A 17,615-nucleotide genomic window follows, 5' to 3' on the forward strand; every position below is an offset into this window, starting at 1 on the left:
AAAAAAACCAAAAAGGTTTATCCAAAAAAACAAACAAGATGCAAAAAAAACCACATAAGAAAAAACGGGAAAGAAATTAAAAGGTTACGAAATCAAATGAACTAACCAGGTGAAAAAATAGCATCGCCAATCTTGCAAAAACATGGTGTTGTTGACATCCGAGGTGGAGAAGTGGTAAAGAAAGGTTCACTATGGGTAATAACAGGGAATGGGCTGGAGGTGGTCGTGGGTAGGGAGATTGAGCAGTTGTAGTTGGGGGTGCAGCAGAGCACGCGGATCTTGTAGTTGAGGCACATCTTGAATTTGCCCATCTGGTCCTCGTTCTTGCACACCAGTCCAAAGTGGACATCGCACTGCACAACCTGTCCCAGCTGCTGGATGGCTGCGTCGGGGTAGTCCTCCGCTCGGCACTCGATCTGCTTTGGCTGCTGGCAGACTCGCTTGCCGGCAGCGCGGATGTGCTGGTAGGTTTCAAAGTCTCCCTGGTTGGGCCCCGAGGAGGGGAAGTCAACGTCAAACCATTCGCTCCAGGCGCACACTTCGGGTTCACAGGGGGTGGTGAATGGGGTGGAGGGTGAGGTGGTAGACGGCGTGGGGCTGGTGGTGCTGGTTGTTCTGGTGGAAATATGGATTTCAGCAGATGTGGGACTCGTGGTGCTGGAGATAAAGGGCGTGGAGGTGGTGGAGGTGGTGACTGGGGTGGAGGTCGGGATCGTTGTGCTCGGGGTGCTGGTGGTGGGGCTGGTGGTGGGGACGGGGATTGAGCAGTTGTAGTTGGGGGTGCAGCAGAGCACGCGGATCTTGTAGTTGAGGCACATCTTGGATTTGTCCGTCTGGTCCTCGTTCTTGCACACCAGTCCAAAGTGGACGTCGCACTGCACAACCTGTCCCAGCTGCTGGATTGCTACGTCGGGGTAGTCCTCTGCCTGGCACTCGATCTGCTTTGGCTGCTGGCAGACTCGCTTGCCGGCGGCACGGATGTGCTGGTAGGTTTCAAAGTCTCCCTGGTTGGGCCCCGAGGAGGGGAAGTCAACGTCAAACCATTCGCTCCAGGCGCACACTTCGGGTTCACAGGGGGCGGTGAATGGGGTGGAGGGTGAGGTGGTAGACGGCGTGGGGCTGGTGGTGCTGGTAGTTCTGGTGGAAATACGGATTTCGGCAGAGGTGGGACTCGTGGTGCTGGAGATAAAGGGCGTGGAGGTGGTGGACGTGGTGACTGGGGTGGAGGTCGGGATCGTTGTGCTCGGGGTGCTGGTGGTGGGGCTTGTGGTGGGGATGGGGATTGAGCAGTTGTAGTTGGGGGTGCAGCAGAGCACGCGGATCTTGTAGTTGAGGCACATCTTGAATTTGCCCATCTGGTCCTCGTTCTTGCACACCAGTCCAAAGTGGACGTCGCACTGCACAACCTGTCCCAGCTGCTGGATGGCTACGTCGGGGTAGTCCTCCGCCCGGCACTCGATCTGCTTTGGCTGCTGGCAGACTCGCTTGCCGGCAGCGCGGATGTGCTGGTAGGTTTCAAAGTCTCCTTGGTTGGGCCCCGAGGAGGGGAAGTCAACGTCAAACCATTCGCTCCAGGCGCACACTTCGGGTTCACAGGGGGTGGTGAATGGGGTGGAGGGTGAGGTGGTAGACGGCGTGGGGCTGGTGGTGCTGGTTGTTCTGGTGGAAATACGGATTTCGGCAGAGGTGGGACTCGTGGTGCTGGAGATAAAGGGCGTGGAGGTGGTGGAGGTGGTGACTGGGGTGGAGGTCGGGATCGTTGTGCTCGGGGTGCTGGTGGTGGGGCTGGTGGTGGGGATGGGGATTGAGCAGTTGTAGTTGGGGCTGCAGCAGAGCACGCGGATCTTGTAGTTGAGGCACATCTTGGATTTGTCCGTCTGGTCCTCGTTCTTGCACACCAGTCCAAAGTGGACATCGCACTGCACAACCTGTCCCAGCTGCTGGATGGCTACGTCGGGGTAGTCCTCTGCCTGGCACTCGATCTGCTTTGGCTGCTGGCAGACTCGCTTGCCGGCGGCACGGATGTGCTGGTAGGTTTCAAAGTCTCCCTGGTTGGGCCCCGAGGAGGGGAAGTCAACGTCAAACCATTCGCTCCAGGCGCACACTTCGGGTTCACAGGGGGTGGTGAATGGGGTGGAGGGTGAGGTGGTAGACGGCGTGGGGCTGGTGGTGCTGGTTGTTCTGGTGGAAATACGGATTTCGGCAGAGGTGGGACTCGTGGTGCTGGAGATAAAGGGCGTGGAGGTGGTGGACGTGGTGACTGGGGTGGAGGTCGGGATCGTTGTGCTCGGGGTGCTGGTGGTGGGGCTTGTGGTGGGGATGGGGATTGAGCAGTTGTAGTTGGGGGTGCAGCAGAGCACGCGGATCTTGTAGTTGAGGCACATCTTGAATTTGCCCATCTGGTCCTCGTTCTTGCACACCAGTCCAAAGTGGACGTCGCACTGCACAACCTGTCCCAGCTGCTGGATGGCTACGTCGGGGTAGTCCTCCGCCCGGCACTCGATCTGCTTTGGCTGCTGGCAGACTCGCTTGCCGGCAGCGCGGATGTGCTGGTAGGTTTCAAAGTCTCCCTGGTTGGGCCCCGAGGAGGGGAAGTCAACGTCAAACCATTCGCTCCAGGCGCACACTTCGGGTTCACAGGGGGTGGTGGACGTGGTGGAGGGTGAGGTGGTAGACGGCGTGGGGCTGGTGGTGCTGGTTGTTCTGGTGGAAATACGGATTTCGGCAGAGGTGGGACTCGTGGTGCTGGAGATAAAGGGCGTGGAGGTGGTGGAGGTGGTGACTGGGGTGGAGGTCGGGATCGTTGTGCTCGGGGTGCTGGTGGTGGGGCTGGTGGTGGGGACGGGGATTGAGCAGTTGTAGTTGGGGGTGCAGCAGAGCACGCGGATCTTGTAGTTGAGGCACATCTTGAATTTGCCCATCTGGTCCTCGTTCTTGCACACCAGTCCAAAGTGGACATCGCACTGCACAACCTGTCCCAGCTGCTGGATGGCTACGTCGGGGTAGTCCTCCGCCCGGCACTCGATCTGCTTTGGCTGCTGGCAGACTCGCTTGCCGGCAGCGCGGATGTGCTGGTAGGTTTCAAAGTCTCCCTGGTTGGGCCCCGAGGAGGGGAAGTCAACGTCAAACCATTCGCTCCAGGCGCACACTTCGGGTTCACAGGGGGTGGTGGACGTGGTGGAGGGTGAGGTGGTAGACGGCGTGGGGCTGGTGGTGCTGGTTGTTCTGGTGGAAATACGGATTTCGGCAGATGTGGGACTCGTGGTGCTGGAGATAAAGGGCGTGGAGGTGGAGGTGGTGGAGGTGGTGACTGGGGTGGAGGTCGGGATCGTTGTGCTCGGGGTGCTGGTGGTGGGGCTGGTGGTGGGGATGGGGATTGAGCAGTTGTAGTTGGGGGTGCAGCAGAGCACGCGGATCTTGTAGTTGAGGCACATCTTGGATTTGTCCGTCTGGTCCTCGTTCTTGCACACCAGTCCAAAGTGGACATCGCACTGCACAACCTGTCCCAGCTGCTGGATGGCTACGTCGGGGTAGTCCTCCGCCCGGCACTCGATCTGCTTTGGCTGCTGGCAGACTCGCTTGCCGGCAGCGCGGATGTGCTGGTAGGTTTCAAAGTCTCCCTGGTTGGGCCCCGAGGAGGGGAAGTCAACGTCAAACCATTCGCTCCAGGCGCACACTTCGGGTTCACAGGGGGTGGTGGACGTGGTGGAGGGTGAGGTGGTAGACGGCGTGGGGCTGGTGGTGCTGGTTGTTCTGGTGGAAATACGGATTTCGGCAGAGGTGGGACTCGTGGTGCTGGAGATAAAGGGCGTGGAGGTGGTGGAGGTGGTGACTGGGGTGGAGGTCGGGATCGTTGTGCTCGGGGTGCTGGTGGTGGGGCTGGTGGTGGGGATGGGGATTGAGCAGTTGTAGTTGGGGGTGCAGCAGAGCACGCGGATCTTGTAGTTGAGGCACATCTTGGATTTGTCCGTCTGGTCCTCGTTCTTGCACACCAGTCCAAAGTGGACATCGCACTGCACAACCTGTCCCAGCTGCTGGATGGCTACGTCGGGGTAGTCCTCTGCCTGGCACTCAATCTGCTTTGGCTGCTGGCAGACTCGCTTGCCGGCGGCACGGATGTGCTGGTAGGTTTCAAAGTCTCCCTGGTTGGGCCCCGAGGAGGGGAAGTCAACGTCAAACCATTCGCTCCAGGCGCACACTTCGGGTTCACAGGGGGTGGTGGACGTGGTGGAGGGTGAGGTGGTAGACGGCGTGGGGCTGGTGGTGCTGGTTGTTCTGGTGGAAATATGGATTTCAGCAGATGTGGGACTCGTGGTGCTGGAGATAAAGGGCGTGGAGGTGGTGGAGGTGGTGACTGGGGTGGAGGTCGGGATCGTTGTGCTCGGGGTGCTGGTGGTGGGGCTGGTGGTGGGGATGGGGATTGAGCAGTTGTAGTTGGGGGTGCAGCAGAGCACGCGGATCTTGTAGTTGAGGCACATCTTGGATTTGTCCGTCTGGTCCTCGTTCTTGCACACCAGTCCAAAGTGGACATCGCACTGCACAACCTGTCCCAGCTGCTGGATGGCTACGTCGGGGTAGTCCTCTGCCTGGCACTCAATCTGCTTTGGCTGCTGGCAGACTCGCTTGCCGGCGGCACGGATGTGCTGGTAGGTTTCAAAGTCTCCCTGGTTGGGCCCCGAGGAGGGGAAGTCAACGTCAAACCATTCGCTCCAGGCGCACACTTCGGGTTCACAGGGGGCGGTGAATGGGGTGGAGGGTGAGGTGGTAGACGGCGTGGGGATGATGGTGCTGGTTGTTCTGGTGGAAATACGGATTTCGGCAGATGTGGGACTCGTGGTGCTGGAGATAAAGGGCGTGGAGGTGGTGGAGGTGGTGACTGGGGTGGAGGTCGGGATCGTTGTGCTCGGGGTGCTGGTGGTGGGGCTGGTGGTGGGGATGGGGATTGAGCAGTTGTAGTTGGGGGTGCAGCAGAGCACGCGGATCTTGTAGTTGAGGCACATCTTGGATTTGTCCGTCTGGTCCTCGTTCTTGCACACCAGTCCAAAGTGGACATCGCACTGCACAACCTGTCCCAGCTGCTGGATGGCTACGTCGGGGTAGTCCTCTGCCTGGCACTCAATCTGCTTTGGCTGCTGGCAGACTCGCTTGCCGGCGGCACGGATGTGCTGGTAGGTTTCAAAGTCTCCCTGGTTGGGCCCCGAGGAGGGGAAGTCAACGTCAAACCATTCGCTCCAGGCGCACACTTCGGGTTCACAGGGGGTGGTGGACGTGGTGGAGGGTGAGGTGGTAGACGGCGTGGGGCTGGTGGTGCTGGTTGTTCTGGTGGAAATACGGATTTCGGCAGAGGTGGGACTCGTGGTGCTGGAGATAAAGGGCGTGGAGGTGGTGGAGGTGGTGACTGGGGTGGAGGTCGGGATCGTTGTGCTCGGGGTGCTGGTGGTCGGGCTGGTGGTGGGGATGGGGATTGAGCAGTTGTAGTTGGGGGTGCAGCAGAGCACGCGGATCTTGTAGTTGAGGCACATCTTGGATTTGTCCGTCTGGTCCTCGTTCTTGCACACCAGTCCAAAGTGGACATCGCACTGCACAACCTGTCCCAGCTGCTGGATGGCTACGTCGGGGTAGTCCTCTGCCTGGCACTCAATCTGCTTTGGCTGCTGGCAGACTCGCTTGCCGGCGGCACGGATGTGCTGGTAGGTTTCAAAGTCTCCCTGGTTGGGCCCCGAGGAGGGGAAGTCAACGTCAAACCATTCGCTCCAGGCGCACACTTCGGGTTCACAGGGGGCGGTGAATGGGGTGGAGGGTGAGGTGGTAGACGGCGTGGGGATGATGGTGCTGGTTGTTCTGGTGGAAATACGGATTTCGGCAGATGTGGGACTCGTGGTGCTGGAGATAAAGGGCGTGGAGGTGGTGGAGGTGGTGACTGGGGTGGAGGTCGGGATCGTTGTGCTCGGGGTGCTGGTGGTGGGGCTGGTGGTGGGGATGGGGATTGAGCAGTTGTAGTTGGGGGTGCAGCAGAGCACGCGGATCTTGTAGTTGAGGCACATCTTGGATTTGTCCGTCTGGTCCTCGTTCTTGCACACCAGTCCAAAGTGGACATCGCACTGCACAACCTGTCCCAGCTGCTGGATGGCTACGTCGGGGTAGTCCTCTGCCTGGCACTCAATCTGCTTTGGCTGCTGGCAGACTCGCTTGCCGGCGGCACGGATGTGCTGGTAGGTTTCAAAGTCTCCCTGGTTGGGCCCCGAGGAGGGGAAGTCAACGTCAAACCATTCGCTCCAGGCGCACACTTCGGGTTCACAGGGGGTGGTGGACGTGGTGGAGGGTGAGGTGGTAGACGGCGTGGGGCTGGTGGTGCTGGTTGTTCTGGTGGAAATATGGATTTCAGCAGATGTGGGACTCGTGGTGCTGGAGATAAAGGGCGTGGAGGTGGTGGAGGTGGTGACTGGGGTGGAGGTCGGGATCGTTGTGCTTGGGGTGCTGGTGGTGGGGCTTGTGGTGGGGATGGGGATTGAGCAGTTGTAGTTGGGGGTGCAGCAGAGCACGCGGATCTTGTAGTTGAGGCACATCTTGAATTTGCCCATCTGGTCCTCGTTCTTGCACACCAGTCCAAAGTGGACGTCGCACTGCACAACCTGTCCCAGCTGCTGGATGGCTACGTCGGGGTAGTCCTCCGCCCGGCACTCGATCTGCTTTGGCTGCTGGCAGACTCGCTTGCCGGCAGCGCGGATGTGCTGGTAGGTTTCAAAGTCTCCCTGGTTGGGCCCCGAGGAGGGGAAGTCAACGTCAAACCATTCGCTCCAGGCACACACTTCGGGTTCACAGGGGGTGGTGGACGTGGTGGAGGGTGAGGTGGTAGACGGCGTGGGGCTGGTGGTGCTGGTTGTTCTGGTGGAAATACGGATTTCGGCAGAGGTGGGACTCGTGGTGCTGGAGATAAAGGGCGTGGAGGTGGTGGAGGTGGTGACTGGGGTGGAGGTCGGGATCGTTGTGCTCGGGGTGCTGGTGGTGGGGCTGGTGGTGGGGATGGGGATTGAGCAGTTGTAGTTGGGGGTGCAGCAGAGCACGCGGATCTTGTAGTTGAGGCACATCTTGGATTTGTCCGTCTGGTCCTCGTTCTTGCACACCAGTCCAAAGTGGACATCGCACTGCACAACCTGTCCCAGCTGCTGGATGGCTACGTCGGGGTAGTCCTCTGCCTGGCACTCAATCTGCTTTGGCTGCTGGCAGACTCGCTTGCCGGCGGCACGGATGTGCTGGTAGGTTTCAAAGTCTCCCTGGTTGGGCCCCGAGGAGGGGAAGTCAACGTCAAACCATTCGCTCCAGGCGCACACTTCGGGTTCACAGGGGGCGGTGAATGGGGTGGAGGGTGAGGTGGTAGACGGCGTGGGGATGATGGTGCTGGTTGTTCTGGTGGAAATACGGATTTCGGCAGATGTGGGACTCGTGGTGCTGGAGATAAGGGGCGTGGAGGTGGTGGAGGTGGTGACTGGGGTGGAGGTCGGGATCGTTGTGCTCGGGGTGCTGGTGGTGGGGCTGGTGGTGGGGACGGGGATTGAGCAGTTGTAGTTGGGGGTGCAGCAGAGCACGCGGATCTTGTAGTTGAGGCACATCTTGAATTTGCCCATCTGGTCCTCGTTCTTGCACACCAGTCCAAAGTGGACATCGCACTGCACAACCTGTCCCAGCTGCTGGATGGCTACGTCGGGGTAGTCCTCCGCCCGGCACTCGATCTGCTTTGGCTGCTGGCAGACTCGCTTGCCGGCAGCGCGGATGTGCTGGTAGGTTTCAAAGTCTCCCTGGTTGGGCCCCGAGGAGGGGAAGTCAACGTCAAACCATTCGCTCCAGGCGCACACTTCGGGTTCACAGGGGGTGGTGGACGTGGTGGAGGGTGAGGTGGTAGACGGCGTGGGGCTGGTGGTGCTGGTTGTTCTGGTGGAAATACGGATTTCGGCAGATGTGGGACTCGTGGTGCTGGAGATAAAGGGCGTGGAGGTGGAGGTGGTGGAGGTGGTGACTGGGGTGGAGGTCGGGATCGTTGTGCTCGGGGTGCTGGTGGTGGGGCTGGTGGTGGGGATGGGGATTGAGCAGTTGTAGTTGGGGGTGCAGCAGAGCACGCGGATCTTGTAGTTGAGGCACATCTTGGATTTGTCCGTCTGGTCCTCGTTCTTGCACACCAGTCCAAAGTGGACATCGCACTGCACAACCTGTCCCAGCTGCTGGATGGCTACGTCGGGGTAGTCCTCCGCCCGGCACTCGATCTGCTTTGGCTGCTGGCAGACTCGCTTGCCGGCAGCGCGGATGTGCTGGTAGGTTTCAAAGTCTCCCTGGTTGGGCCCCGAGGAGGGGAAGTCAACGTCAAACCATTCGCTCCAGGCGCACACTTCGGGTTCGCAGGGGGTGGTGGACGTGGTGGAGGGTGAGGTGGTAGACGGCGTGGGGCTGGTGGTGCTGGTTGTTCTGGTGGAAATACGGATTTCGGCAGATGTGGGACTCGTGGTGCTGGAGATAAAGGGCGTGGAGGTGGTGGAGGTGGTGACTGGGGTGGAGGTCGGGATCGTTGTGCTCGGGGTGCTGGTGGTGGGGCTGGTGGTGGGGACGGGGATTGAGCAGTTGTAGTTGGGGGTGCAGCAGAGCACGCGGATCTTGTAGTTGAGGCACATCTTGAATTTGCCCATCTGGTCCTCGTTCTTGCACACCAGTCCAAAGTGGACATCGCACTGCACAACCTGTCCCAGCTGCTGGATGGCTACGTCGGGGTAGTCCTCCGCCCGGCACTCGATCTGCTTTGGCTGCTGGCAGACTCGCTTGCCGGCAGCGCGGATGTGCTGGTAGGTTTCAAAGTCTCCCTGGTTGGGCCCCGAGGAGGGGAAGTCAACGTCAAACCATTCGCTCCAGGCGCACACTTCGGGTTCACAGGGGGTGGTGAATGGGGTGGAGGGTGAGGTGGTAGACGGCGTGGGGCTGGTGGTGCTGGTTGTTCTGGTGGAAATATGGATTTCAGCAGATGTGGGACTCGTGGTGCTGGAGATAAAGGGCGTGGAGGTGGTGGAGGTGGTGACTGGGGTGGAGGTCGGGATCGTTGTGCTCGGGGTGCTGGTGGTGGGGCTGGTGGTGGGGATGGGGATTGAGCAGTTGTAGTTGGGGGTGCAGCAGAGCACGCGGATCTTGTAGTTGAGGCACATCTTGAATTTGCCCATCTGGTCCTCGTTCTTGCACACCAGTCCAAAGTGGACGTCGCACTGCACAACCTGTCCCAGCTGCTGGATGGCTACGTCGGGGTAGTCCTCCGCCCGGCACTCGATCTGCTTTGGCTGCTGGCAGACTCGCTTGCCGGCGGCACGGATGTGCTGGTAGGTTTCAAAGTCTCCCTGGTTGGGCCCCGAGGAGGGGAAGTCAACGTCAAACCATTCGCTCCAGGCGCACACTTCGGGTTCACAGGGGGCGGTGAATGGGGTGGAGGGTGAGGTGGTAGACGGCGTGGGGATGATGGTGCTGGTTGTTCTGGTGGAAATACGGATTTCGGCAGATGTGGGACTCGTGGTGCTGGAGATAAAGGGCGTGGAGGTGGTGGAGGTGGTGACTGGGGTGGAGGTCGGGATCGTTGTGCTCGGGGTGCTGGTGGTGGGGCTGGTGGTGGGGACGGGGATTGAGCAGTTGTAGTTGGGGGTGCAGCAGAGCACGCGGATCTTGTAGTTGAGGCACATCTTGAATTTGCCCATCTGGTCCTCGTTCTTGCACACCAGTCCAAAGTGGACATCGCACTGCACAACCTGTCCCAGCTGCTGGATGGCTACGTCGGGGTAGTCCTCCGCCCGGCACTCGATCTGCTTTGGCTGCTGGCAGACTCGCTTGCCGGCAGCGCGGATGTGCTGGTAGGTTTCAAAGTCTCCCTGGTTGGGCCCCGAGGAGGGGAAGTCAACGTCAAACCATTCGCTCCAGGCGCACACTTCGGGTTCACAGGGGGTGGTGGACGTGGTGGAGGGTGAGGTGGTAGACGGCGTGGGGCTGGTGGTGCTGGTTGTTCTGGTGGAAATACGGATTTCGGCAGATGTGGGACTCGTGGTGCTGGAGATAAAGGGCGTGGAGGTGGAGGTGGTGGAGGTGGTGACTGGGGTGGAGGTCGGGATCGTTGTGCTCGGGGTGCTGGTGGTGGGGATGGGGATTGAGCAGTTGTAGTTGGGGGTGCAGCAGAGCACGCGGATCTTGTAGTTGAGGCACATCTTGGATTTGTCCGTCTGGTCCTCGTTCTTGCACACCAGTCCAAAGTGGACATCGCACTGCACAACCTGTCCCAGCTGCTGGATGGCTACGTCGGGGTAGTCCTCTGCCTGGCACTCGATCTGCTTTGGCTGCTGGCAGACTCGCTTGCCGGCGGCACGGATGTGCTGGTAGGTTTCAAAGTCTCCCTGGTTGGGCCCCGAGGAGGGGAAGTCAACGTCAAACCATTCGCTCCAGGCACACACTTCAGGTTCACAGGGGGTGGTGAATGTGGTGGAGGGTGAGGTGGTAGACGGCGTGGGGCTGGTGGTGCTGGTTGTTCTGGTGGAAATACGGATTTCGGCAGAGGTGGGACTCGTGGTGCTGGAGATAAAGGGCGTGGAGGTGGTGGAGGTGGTGACTGGGGTGGAGGTCGGGATCGTTGTGCTCGGGGTGCTGGTGGTGGGGCTGGTGGTGGGGATGGGGATTGAGCAGTTGTAGTTGGGGGTGCAGCAGAGCACGCGGATCTTGTAGTTGAGGCACATCTTGGATTTGTCCGTCTGGTCGTCGTTCTTGCACACCAGTCCAAAGTGGACATCGCACTGCACAACCTGTCCCAGCTGCTGGATGGCTACATCGGGGTAGTCCTCTGCCTGGCACTCAATCTGCTTTGGCTGCTGGCAGACTCGCTTGCCGGCGGCACGGATGTGCTGGTAGGTTTCAAAGTCTCCCTGGTTGGGCCCCGAGAAGGGGAAGTCAACGTCAAACCATTCGCTCCAGGCGCACACTTCGGGTTCACAGGGGGCGGTGAATGGGGTGGAGGGTGAGGTGGTAGACGGCGTGGGGCTGGTGGTGCTGGTTGTTCTGGTGGAAATATAGATTTCAGCAGATGTGGGACTCGTGGTGCTGGAGATAAAGGGCGTGGAGGTGGTGGAGGTGGTGACTGGGGTGGAGGTCGGGATCGTTGTGCTCGGGGTGCTGGTGGTGGGGCTGGTGGTGGGGATGGGGATTGAGCAGTTGTAGTTGGGGGTGCAGCAGAGCACGCGGATCTTGTAGTTGAGGCACATCTTGGATTTGTCCGTCTGGTCCTCGTTCTTGCACACCAGTCCAAAGTGGACATCGCACTGCACAACCTGTCCCAGCTGCTGGATGGCTACGTCGGGGTAGTCCTCTGCCTGGCACTCAATCTGCTTTGGCTGCTGGCAGACTCGCTTGCCGGCAGCGCGGATGTGCTGGTAGGTTTCAAAGTCTCCCTGGTTGGGCCCCGAGGAGGGGAAGTCAACGTCAAACCATTCGCTCCAGGCGCACACTTCGGGTTCACAGGGGGTGGTGAATGGGGTGGAGGGTGAGGTGGTAGACGGCGTGGGGCTGGTGGTGCTGGTTGTTCTGGTGGAAATATGGATTTCAGCAGATGTGGGACTCGTGGTGCTGGAGATAAAGGGCGTGGAGGTGGTGGAGGTGGTGACTGGGGTGGAGGTCGGGATCGTTGTGCTTGGGGTGCTGGTGGTGGGGCTGGTGGTGGGGATGGGGATTGAGCAGTTGTAGTTGGGGGTGCAGCAGAGCACGCGGATCTTGTAGTTGAGGCACATCTTGAATTTGCCCATCTGGTCCTCGTTCTTGCACACCAGTCCAAAGTGGACATCGCACTGCACAACCTGTCCCAGCTGCTGGATGGCTACGTCGGGGTAGTCCTCCGCCCGGCACTCGATCTGCTTTGGCTGCTGGCAGACTCGCTTGCCGGCAGCGCGGATGTGCTGGTAGGTTTCAAAGTCTCCCTGGTTGGGCCCCGAGGAGGGGAAGTCAACGTCAAACCATTCGCTCCAGGCGCACACTTCGGGTTCACAGGGGGTGGTGAATGGGGTGGTGGGTGAGGTGGTAGACGGCGTGGGGCTGGTGGTGCTGGTTGTTCTGGTGGAAATACGGATTTCGGCAGAGGTGGGACTCGTGGTGCTGGAGATAAAGGGCGTGGAGGTGGAGGTGGTGGAGGTGGTGACTGGGGTGGAGGTCGGGATCGTTGTGCTCGGGGTGCTGGTGGTGGGGCTTGTGGTGGGGATGGGGATTGAGCAGTTGTAGTTGGGGGTGCAGCAGAGCACACGGATCTTGTAGTTGAGGCACATCTTGGATTTGTCTGTCTGGTCCTCGTTCTTGCACACCAGTCCAAAGTGGACGTCGCACTGCACAACCTGTCCCAGCTGCTGGATGGCTACGTCGGGGTAGTCCTCTGCCTGGCACTCAATCTGCTTTGGCTGCTGGCAGACTCGCTTGCCGGCGGCACGGATGTGCTGGTAGGTTTCAAAGTCTCCCTGGTTGGGCCCCGAGGAGGGGAAGTCAACGTCAAACCATTCGCTCCACGCGCACACTTCAGGTTCACACGGGGTGGTAGATGAGTATATTGTAGTTTCCTCTGTTGTGCTGCTTATCAGTGTTGTAGGGCTTTTTTGGTTTTGTGTTTGCGTTGGTGGTTTTGATGTTATTCTGGTGTGTATGTAATCTGTTTTTGGAGGCGCTGTGGATTTAGTTGTTGTCTTGTGTTTTGTTTGTATGCTTAATGTCGTTGAGCTTATTTTTGGTGTACTTGAGAAGAACGTCGTTGGTTTTGGTGTTGTACTAAGGGTTTCAGGCGTAGTTTCGCACTCTACCGGTACATTTGTGCAGCATTTAAATCTTACTTCATAATTATAGCATATCGGTGGCAGTTGGTCTTTATTGTAGCACTTCAACCCTTCTTCTTTGTTACACGTTATGTGTTGCTCTAGCAGAGGATATGGTGTGTTGGGAAACCGCACTGCTCTACATTCCACATCCTTTCTATTTTCACAGACTTTGTATCCGTTATTTTTAATGTTCTGAATGGTATCAAAATCTCCATCATTGTAACCTGACCCTGGATAACTGACATCATACCATCTTGACCAGTAACATTTTTCTTTGAAACAAAGAGGAATTGTTGAAGGGGATGTGGTGACTGGTGTTGTCATTTCAGTTGTGGTTGTTGTTTCTTCAGTAGTTGAAGGTGTGAATTTTGTACTTTCAGGAGTTGTGGTAACTGAATACGTTGTTTCAGTCGATGTTCCTGTCGGAGTTATAGTTGTGACTGGGGTTGATGTGCTGAAAGGCGTTGTGGAAGAGCATGGTACAAAAACACAGCAGAAGATTCTGATTTCATAGTTGTTGCACATTGTTGAAATTTGATCCTTGTTGTAACATATAAGCCCTTGTGTTGTACTGCATTCTACTTTTTGGCCAAGGTCTTTCAGTGGTATATCAGGGAACTTTTCTGCTCTGCATTCAACAGCCTTTGGGGCTTTACAGACTGCGTAACCTTTTGCTCGTAACTCATCAAAAGTTTCAAAATCTCCCCCATCGTAACCAGGGGTTTGTAGACTCCCATCATACCATTCTGACCATTCACAGACTTCATGAACACATACTGATGTAGTTGGTGACACTGTAAAAGAGAAATAGACCATGAAATTAGGAATGAATTCCTGTAGATACTAGCTTTTTTGTTGTTATCTTAAATGGGCTGACAATTTTCCTAATGTCATTTTTCTTGCATTAGCCTCCTGTAGTGCCTCAGTTCATTATACACATAATTTAATATATTGTAGAACAGAAAATCCATTACCCAGCATTTTCATGTAGTAACATGCTTGGAACTGTCAGTTCCCAAGAAAATACTAAATATGTGTTACCAGGTGCTGAAATTAGGCTCAGGTGTAATTTATACACTCTGGAAAAAAAACCCCAAATCTCACTTGTTTTGCATTTGGTTGACTGTATTTGCTTGTTCTATCTTGCTCACTATATCCTAGTCTCTCTGGCACGTATTGAAATCAGTGGAAAAAGTAAGGTTTAGTGTATGCATCGAGATCCATAGCTACTTTCGTCCAAATCATTTGACTCCTCACTGCATTGTCTTTGCTCTTCCATTTCAAGTATCCCTACACTTTGTATTTTAGCTCTGATCTTAAGAAACCATTTAGTGGTTGGAGAGCTTTTGCAGGTGAACTCTCATTATGAAATAGATGGAAAACAGCTGTTGAATTCTAGCAATGCTGATATTTTCTGTAATTTGAAAACTTATATATTTTATACTGAATACTGATTTCATAAAACAACATATGCCTAGAGTAACTAGAGATTCCCAACCTGAGGAAAGCTGTACTAGAATTCTAAAAACCAAAGTTTCATTATCTCAGTGCCAATATCTGAGCAACCCACTTAGTAATGCAAAATACATTTTTCACACTGAACAGGACAATACACTCCTATGGGCTACAAAGGATCTACCTGTGGAAGTAGTGGTAGGTGGTGTAGAGCTGAAGTGAAATGTCGTTGCTGTTGTGGGTGATGTTGAGAATTGACAGTCATGGATAAACCTTTGAAGCGTTCCATTGGGACCACAGGTTGCAACAATGCACCATCCTGTGCCATCTGTAGTATTGTAGACCACATCCTGGTAGTTGTATTTCTGCCCCTCATAAATGCAGACACATTCTGTGGATTAAAAGAGGATGTTATTCCTTGCTATCTGAAACACAGAGTACCCTAAATGTGTCATATTAATATGGAAACAACTTCATCAACTTACCATGTTCATCATATCTGCATTTTTTGCCATGAATTGTGCATTCGCTGAAAAAGAAAAGAACAGATTATGCATGTGAACATACTGGCTTGTGACATCATTTTTTTGCTTTATTTTTTCTTCTATCAATCCTTTGTTATTCATTGTGTGTTTAAATGTAAAATGACCATATCTTCTCTGAGATAGTCAGTTCTGCAGTACAAATTCAGGCTAGGTATCTTCACAAGTTCTCTGGCAAGAAAGGTAGCTCTTCTTGGAGCCAGCATATAAAACATGCAGCATCCCTACCAGTGCTTTTGGGAAACAAAGATGTGAGATGGATGATTTGAAATACTGTTATCTCCCCAATAGGTCTATTTATTTGTTGGAAGGGAAAAAGCACAGTAAATATATCATTTACATTTAAAAGGATATATACAAAGGATCACTACCATGGATGTTGAGGTAGTATACACAGTGAATTTCTATTAGGCTTCCAAAATATGCAAAAAGAATTCTGGTTTTAAGGGTAATTTATCTGTTAAGAAATGAATCTTGATGTATTTATTTACAGGGACTAAGGATATCTATACACTGGATAAACTGAAATTCAGATACGTATTTAATGGGTTAGGTTTAGTGCTGTTAATGGCCTAGATGATATAGGCAAAGGCATCTATGAAGTGCAAAACCTGCCAAAGAAGTTGGTTTAGCTCCAAGGGGCTTTGGCTTAAGATTTTTTGCAATTCAGATTGTACTGCTTATCCTATTTAAGTGTAGGTACTTTAAAGGCATCTTAACACAACTGCTTCACAATTGGTTTTGCTCACTCTGTACTTAAGCGTTACAGAAGGCTTAGCAGCACTTGTCACCAGTAATGCTCCAGTAATGTCTTGTCTCCAGTAGCAGCACTTGTCTCCAGTAATGCTGGAGAATATGTACTGACTCTTCCAACTTTGCAAGTACCAGTGCAATAACAGACACAAGCACTAAACAATGTAGATGAGTTGGCTGCTAACTTCTGATGAAGTTCACATGATGAGTTTAGATATATCTTTTTTTAAAATTCTCAGATTCTTCCCTAACTAAAATTATTTTAGCTTGTTTTCACTTCATTTAATAATTACAATAATAACTTAAAAGGACTTTAATAAATCTCTTGATGATGAAATGTTTCACTATGTTATCATTTAATTTCCTGGGAAGGGAAGAAAATTAGACATTGTTCAGCCTCTGACTGGCCTAGTTCTGTTGGTAAATAACAAGTTTAATGTGTGGTGAATTATATTCCACTATTTTAAACTCTATTTTGATTTATTTTTTTCTAGTCCTACCATGATTCGCAATTCTGCTTTGAAGGCATCTCCGTTCCTGGTTTGTAATTTTTTCCATCTTCGTAACAACCACAATTAGAAACACAGGTCATTGTTTCCTCATCAAAATAGGGCTTATTCTTTGGACATTGTGGGTAGCAGCCTGCAACGAAAAGAGAGTCAAGTTGACACTAGGCCTTTCATAAGTATAAGTAAGTCTACACTCATATCCACTTTTCCCAAAATGTCCCACACGATAAGTGGAATTTCAGACCCTCTTACTGCTATTCCTTTGCTTGCATGCTATGCTTTGGAGTATTTTGTCCTCCTCCACTTCAAACAAGTACATAATCCATTAGGGAATACAATACTAATTAGAAAATCTCTTCTTATAATTTCTAGTCCAAACATGTCATATACTGAATAATACAAACTTTGCTCAACATACTGCATTTTAACCTTTCAAGCAGAATGAGATATGCATAATCATGTTTACCTTCCAAACCCCTCATCTCATGAAGGCATTTTCCACTTGGATTTTTGCAGGTCTTCATACAAGGTGCTCCACATGGCTTGTAGTGCCACTCACATTCCCCTTGTGGATTATAGTAATCACAGAACAGAGCTAGAAGAAGAAATGACAGAAAAATATCTTTGATGTTTTAGCTCTATACTGTTTCAGTTTTTCTAAGTAAAAATCCACTGGGATCAGCATAAACACATAGGTGGTGAACAACATATTGTCTTATTGCTAACACACTGCAATTGTTATGTTTCTAAAACCTTTTAACACAAATAAATATATACATCATAGAACGAAGTTACACATTAAACATGAAAAATCAGTTGTCTGAAACACTGATCTTAGCTAGCATGCACTAATGTTTATTTACATGGAGCCTGTTGTAGACAGGTGGCAGTATAATAAAATATCATATTTCACCAGTAGTCTATCATGATTGCCTAATTAACTTGACACTAATAACACTGCTTGTAAAATTATTACCTGTGGTTTCATTTTACTAAGATAGATTGTCTTGTATTGATTTACCCAACTACTTTTTTGGGGTTTTTTAGGTGGTTTTTTGGGGGGTAGTTTGTTTTTTAAGAATACAACTGTGCCTCTTAGAAATACAATTTTATCCTTCCTTCCTTGTTCCACTTTGTTTCCTTTTTTCTCCTTCTGTTTTCCTTCCCTCTGAACCCCTTAAAAAAGTAGTGGGTTGAAACTCACGACAAATGGATGGGGTTCTCCATGATATGCAGATGTCCAGCTCATTACATGCTTGAGCGTAGGCAGCCACTGCCGTGCAGAAACATTCACAGTCTCCTCCAGTGTCGCAGGCACAAGCGTCATCCACACATGCTTGATAATATTCATTTGGTTCAACCTGATGGAGAAAACATTCAAGTTTTCATGCCCTTGTCCTCTTTGCACTGTCCTAAAATAGCTGAATAAGATATCTGAAACTCACACCTCTGTATGTGAGAAAGCTAAGAAAGGAATAAATCATGAGAATGCTTTGAAAAATCAA

General features: G+C 53.3%; 1 protein-coding gene across 1 annotated transcript in view; it reads right to left on the reverse strand.

Moving 5' to 3' along the window:
* MUC5AC (mucin 5AC, oligomeric mucus/gel-forming) overlaps positions 1 to 17,615 on the reverse strand; it is a 49,665-nt gene that overhangs the window by 12,449 nt on the left and 19,601 nt on the right. Inside the window, exons 26-31 of the mRNA XM_066186970.1 lie at positions 17,315 to 17,471; positions 16,577 to 16,705; positions 16,102 to 16,243; positions 14,792 to 14,835; positions 14,491 to 14,697; positions 107 to 13,645 (exon numbers count right to left, since the gene is read on the reverse strand). Coding sequence (XP_066043067.1) covers positions 107 to 13,645; positions 14,491 to 14,697; positions 14,792 to 14,835; positions 16,102 to 16,243; positions 16,577 to 16,705; positions 17,315 to 17,471 — 14,218 coding nt within the window. The remainder of the gene's footprint in view (positions 1 to 106; positions 13,646 to 14,490; positions 14,698 to 14,791; positions 14,836 to 16,101; positions 16,244 to 16,576; positions 16,706 to 17,314; positions 17,472 to 17,615) is intronic.

Source organism: Chamaea fasciata, unplaced genomic scaffold (genome assembly GCF_029207755.1).
Source record: "Chamaea fasciata isolate MVZ Bird 193981 ecotype frontalis unplaced genomic scaffold, bChaFas1.0.hap1 SCAF_7, whole genome shotgun sequence".
NCBI classification, from domain to species: domain Eukaryota; kingdom Metazoa; phylum Chordata; class Aves; order Passeriformes; family Sylviidae; genus Chamaea; species Chamaea fasciata.